General features: G+C 37.9%; 1 protein-coding gene across 1 annotated transcript; it reads left to right on the plus strand.

Annotated features, from left to right (window-relative positions):
- The first annotated feature begins 3,713 nt into the window (after positions 1–3,713).
- LOC121813069 (ladderlectin-like) lies at positions 3,714–5,352 on the plus strand. The gene is made up of 5 exons (XM_042216540.1): positions 3,714–3,755; positions 4,116–4,217; positions 4,338–4,472; positions 4,624–4,735; positions 5,020–5,352. The coding sequence occupies exons 1-5, from the start codon at positions 3,714–3,716 to the stop codon at positions 5,088–5,090; spliced, it is 462 nt and encodes a 153-aa protein (XP_042072474.1). The 3' UTR covers positions 5,091–5,352.
- Positions 5,353–5,846: the final 494 nt, after the last annotated feature.

A 5,846-nucleotide genomic window follows, 5' to 3' on the forward strand; every position in this document is an offset into this window, starting at 1 on the left:
CCAATCTTTAAACACCATATCTATTCTTACCAGCAGTAGCAAATGCAAAAAGTAAGACATTTATGAAAACACTGAATAAACATGTCACACATGCATCCTTTGTATTTGAAGGCGCTGAGAGATACTAAATGAAGAGCCATTTGAGAGCTGTGCCAGCTGGCTCTTCAAAGGGAGCAGACCAAAAAGAACCAAATCTTTGAAAAGAACTAAAACCTCTCCGGAGGACATTAAAGAACCTTACTTTAGGTAGACCCAAAGTACTTAGTTGGGCAATATTTGAAAGTATGATATGGCTGCTTTATGTCATATAACACTAGAAAAATTGATTTCTTGTTGTTGATCCTTTTTCAACATAAATGCAAAAGCATCCCAAAATTAGCTGCGATGCTTAAATGCATCGCAGCTGAGACTAGAGCCACATGTCAGATATAGAAAGTCACCAAGTCATTCTTAAGGAGGAAGTGGAAGTGAAGGCTCACCACTTCCCTGTGTCCCTGTGTTCTGCCAAGGCTTCTGCCTTCAACCAGCACACAGTTCACAAAGCTCTGGATCTGATATGCCAGATTAAGAGTGTATGCGACAAGATTTTGGACTTACTTTATTACTGTTTTGTGCATTTCCACAAACATTATTTGAATATATGTCAGTCTTGTCACTAACCATGTTTTTAATACAGTATTCTCAATGAGGATGCACCTGTAAATAAATTCTAGGTTAAGCTTAAAGACATAAAAGAACATTTACATCGCCTGCCTACTTTATGTAATTGCTCTTCTGAATTGTTGTGGGTCCCGTTTGATCTGTAAATGTAATAAATATTTTGCCAGGTGATTAAACAGAAGTTGTTACTGTTACGTACACTTTTCCTGTAAAATTAATAACAGAAAACATAATTATTCCATTTTTATTTTTATTTTTTTTACAGTTTCTTCCATCTGATCTACAGATTGAAAGTAGTTGCCCAGACCTGGAGCTGGTTTCACCAACCATGCTGTGCAGTATGGCCAGACACCCGCAATTATTTTTCTTTTCTGTCCAATGGACATTGTTCCAGAAATCTTATTGTTCGTTTAGATACAACTTTGCAAATCTAAGGCATGATGCTATAGCCTTTGTAGAGAGGGACTGTTCTCCTGCCAACTCTGCCAAACAATCCATTCAGTGTATTTCCCAACTGAGGCCTGCAGTGTCGAAGATGAAGCTTTCAAGTGATTTGTTTTGTTCGTTTTTGAAATGTCTCTGATCTTTGCACAGTCTCATATTGGATGAATTTTTTGGGATGTCCACGCTATCTTCAATTTTTTATTTCTCAGTTTAGAATTCTGTACTTTAGGTTGTTTGGAAATAGCCTTAAATCTGTCCCCAGATTGATGAGCAGCAAAGCTGCTTCTCTAAAATCATTGCTCATGTCTTTCACTCCTGGATGCTCTAGACCAGGGGTCTCAAACTCAAAATGAGCCACTGGCCACTGCTGGCACCGTCATCTCATTGGAGGGCCACTTTAGTGTTCAAGTAGTACAGAAAAAAAAACAAAACAAAACAGAAAACACCCACTAATATTTCCTAAAATCAGTTTTGTTTGCTTTTTCAAATTTCAAATATTGTTAGGGTGCCTGGGTCGTTGACCCTGTTTTGGGTTTTTGGTTCTTTGATTTTGTTTATTTCATTATATTCTAGCTTTGTCTTATGGGTTATAGGATTATTCTTAGTTTAGGTTCTCTGTGTGGGTTTTGTTTGAGTTTTAGTGTTCTGGTTTTCTGACTGTGATCCATAGTTACTGTATCCCCGTGTCAAGTCTGTGTCTCTGTGTTATGTTTCCGGTTTTATGTTAATGTATTTGGTTTTGCTTCCCCCATCTGGTTAGGCCTGATTTTTGTTAGGCCAGCTGTGTTTCCCTGCTGTTACCCATTCCCTGATTGCTCCCTCTGTGTATTTTTTATTTTATTTTTGTGTTTCTCTGCGTCAGTGTCACGATCTATCTTTTACTGTGTGTTCTGTCTGTCTGCTAGCCTGCCTGATTAGGTTAGTTTTGTATTGTTATGCAACCAGTTTTCAGTTTTGCCATCCAGCATTAAAGCTGTATTTAAGTTCTCCTTTTGTTTCCGTGAGTCTGCACTTTGGGTCCACCACCCCTGCCTGCACACAGCCTTCATATGACAATAACAAGACAAAACTGCAAATGTTAACGCAATTTTCTTTCTCACTCTTAACCAACTGAAGCCTTTCATTGAACTGCCAAATAAACAAATTGGTCCTCTCTTTCTGGCCAGACACCTGGCAGCACTTCTGCTATGATTTTGTTTGTATTTAATTAAATAAAAATGCAGACATAAGTCTACACATTCGTTTTTGACTGTTAGTGAAAATTGTTTTCTTTTTGTTTATACTCTCTTGTTACCTCGGCCAGGTCCGCGGCTCCGAACCGTAGTAAAAGGACCTCTGGCTAATATGTTGGGTTCCGTGTCAGGCTCATAGCCGAAAACTAGCTTTACTGTCTGGGTCAACTTTGCTAGCGAGAGACAGAGAGAGGCGTTGAAAGGCTGCTCCAACTGAACTTATTGTTTTGGAGGAAAACATGAACACAGTGTACAGTCGAGTCGTAATAGCTTACTTACAATTGGGCTCTTCAGACACTCTTCTTGGCTGCAGTGGTTATTATTATATTTACATGCTTCCAGCTCCCATTTCTGGTTGGTGACAGCTTGTACTTTTCGACTCTCGTTTTTCTCCCTCCCTTGCGCTCACAGACACATAACGGGTATGGGAATCCATTCTCCCTGCAGCACAGACTACACTGCCTATGAGGCTACATTCTTTAGGGCTATGCCTGTAACACTCTGCCTATTGCCTTCATATGAAATAATTTTTTGAATAATAATTAAAAAAAATATTTCTTCATGTCAATATGTGAGCCGCAAGTAGAGGTGATGTGGGCCGCAAGTGGCCTGCGGGCCGCGAGTTTGAGACCCCTGCTCTAGACCATCCAACCAAGAAAACCTCAGCTTTTTTCACAGGACCACAAGCGTGTCTACCTGGCCTTGTGCTGGCCCAGGTGTGGGCCATACCAATGTTGCTAGTGATCAATTAACCAAGTGCACATGTTTAATAATTTTCATAATTTTGTTGTACATATACATTGACAATAAAGGGCCATTCTATTCTATTCTAAGTAGTAAGGGTGCATTTTGTTTTGTTTTTTTTTACACATTGCTCATGCATTTTAACTCCGTTTTTGTTTTATTTAATATGCATCGCACATAACTAATCAAGAAGCTGTATGTGAGACAAGTCTGTGACCGACAGATTAACTCATTATCGTGGTATCATCAGTTAACCAGTCAATGTAAAATTAAGTCAGCATGAGGCAGTTATTTTGTTTTGGTGAGGAAACAAAGAAGTGCAATGAGTCACATGACGTACATGTTAAAAATTATGAAATGCACTTGCAGAGCTACCCGTTGTGGCGACACCTTGTGGCGAGGGAGCAGATAAAAGTAGTTCCTGATTTAAACTAAGGGAACAGTATAAAAGCCCTGATGTCAAAGCTGTTAAGCATCTTCTCACTGGAAACCTGAAGCTACTGGGTAGATCTGTCAAGAAATAAGACAAGACATCAACAAAAGGTTTGTGCAAAAACAGTTTATCTTCTTTTCTTTAATAAACTGTCAATCACTTTGGGTCTTCTGTTTTTTAAAGAGATTCTGAATATCAACATGAAGCTGCTGACTGTGTCTGCACTTCTTTGTGCAGTGATGGTTGTGACCACTGTTGCTGGTGAGAATTGCAGTATTATTTATTAAAGTCATCCTCTGCTGTTTTAATCTGCCCTGCTTTTCCAGATGGAAAATGCAGAGGGATCAATTCAGTCACGTCAGTCAGAATATTACTGATTTTCCCCCAAACTTGTCTCATTTCTGCCATGCTAAAGAGGAGAATGATATGTCAATATTATATATATTTTTAGCTACATTTGTATTAAAGAGTGTGGTTTTTTTTTTTAAGAGTTAGTCATTCATAAAATTAGTTTAATGTACATATAAATACATTTATACAAAAAAAAAAACCCAAGAAAAACACAAATTGCTTTTACTAAAGTATTCTTTGCTCGTCTTCAGGACAGCATCTTGTCGTCAAGAGATTCCGGCACTGGTATTTTGGTTGGAGTAGGTACGGAAACAGATACTTCCGCTACTGTCCCTTTCACTATAGAAGCTCAGGTAAACAGTTATTTGGATTCACTATTTACTCTTTCTCTGTTTGCTAATTTGTTTTCTGAAGTCTTGCTTTGTTAAATCGCAAATCTTGAAATTTCTGGTGTCTGTTTATCTCCACTACAGAGACACTGTCAGTCCATGCATGTAAACCTGGCATCTGTACACAGCCTTGGAGAGTACCGCAAGATTCAGAGGGTCATATATCGTTCCACTCACAGTTACCCAGTTACATGGATTGGAGGCTCTGATGCTCAACAGGTATACTACTCATAATTATGCATGGTCTGACAGTTAGAAAGATTACTCTAGCCATAGAGAATTGGGCTTTGAAAAACAGTCTCTCTAAAAACAAGCTACATGCTATGAATATTCAATAATGTTTTATTGTCGATTTTATTGCTTTTTCTAGGAGCGTTATTGGTTTTGGATTGATGGAACTCCTTTTACATACGCATACTGGTGTCGTGGAGAGCCTAACAACATTGGGGGCAGAGAGCACTGCCTACACATGAACTGGACAGGTGAATCCTCAAATGAAAGTATTCTATGAATATTGAGGGGAAAATGTTGTCAAAGTATCCACGATTTCCCAAATAATTCTCATTTATTTGGCATGACAACTAGTAACAAGACAGCTGTTGTATTTTTTTTTTTTTTTTATCAAATCAAACTTGTTTTTTAAACAACAATTACAGTGTTGTGTTTTCCACAAATTTAATGTTTTTATTTTAATTTCTTTTAGTATAGATTTGTATATGTGTAAATGATTATGGTTTCAATTAATGTCAATGTTTGCTGCTTGCAGGACTGAAGTGTATGAATGACAAATCCTGTAACTATCGATACCCATTTGTCTGCGTCAAGAAAAGAAGATAACTCCTTGTCTGACGTGAAGCTATAGTTCACCAAACAAAGAAGCAAATAATCTCAATTACCCCGGAAGAATCTTTTTTATATCTTTACTCCTTTTATTTTGCTGTAATGCTACATAAGGAATGAATCAGCAAACGCCGTAACCTGGAGCTGGATTGTCTCTTTTAATAGCATCAAAATGAATGTGTAATGGAAAGAATGCTTTTAGCAAAACTTCATTCGACTGCATGAACTCTTCTTTCTCGCCTCCATTATTAAACTCTTAAGCATTGAATCAAATTGGTCTGTGAGTCATTATTGTATGTTATATTTTCATTGGTCTACTGCTAAACATGAAAGAAATCCATGCGTAAACATCCCGATTTTCAAATAAATGCATATTTTTATGTGCATATTTCATTAAATGGAACAACATTCACCCCTTTTTCAGATTTAGGTGACTTTCTTTGCAGCTTACAGCTTGCAACCTATTTACACAATCAAACAACACAAAACCTATTTCCGTCTGTTCTCTTATTAGCTATCCTTATCAGGAGCATGGGTGGCCTGAAGCCTATCCCAACTACCAGAGGCAGGGTACACCCTGGATAGATTGCTAGTCTGACGCAAGGATAGAGACAGACTACCATTCACACTCACATTCACACCTATTGGCAATTTAGTATCACCACCACCAACAAACTTTATTTATATAACACATTTAAAACCAGTGGTGTACAAAAGTGCTTAACATACAACAGGGTGAGATGAAGTAGCAGG

The sequence above is a fragment of the Haplochromis burtoni genome, unplaced genomic scaffold, assembly GCF_018398535.1.
Source record: "Haplochromis burtoni strain Fernald_Lab_line unplaced genomic scaffold, NCSU_Asbu1 Contig_1103, whole genome shotgun sequence".
In the NCBI taxonomy this organism is placed as follows: Eukaryota; Metazoa; Chordata; class Actinopteri; order Cichliformes; family Cichlidae; genus Haplochromis; species Haplochromis burtoni.

Bases quoted from the DNA above. Each gene is read 5' to 3' on its own strand.
- LOC121813069 (XM_042216540.1), top strand. From the start codon at position 3,714: ATGAAGCTGCTGACTGTGTCTGCACTTCTTTGTGCAGTGATG. The intron at 4,218-4,337 runs GTAAACAGTTAT...TCTCCACTACAG, and splicing joins CTTTCACTATAGAAGCTCAG to AGACACTGTCAGTCCATGCA. The intron at 4,736-5,019 runs GTGAATCCTCAA...TGCTGCTTGCAG, and splicing joins CCTACACATGAACTGGACAG to GACTGAAGTGTATGAATGAC.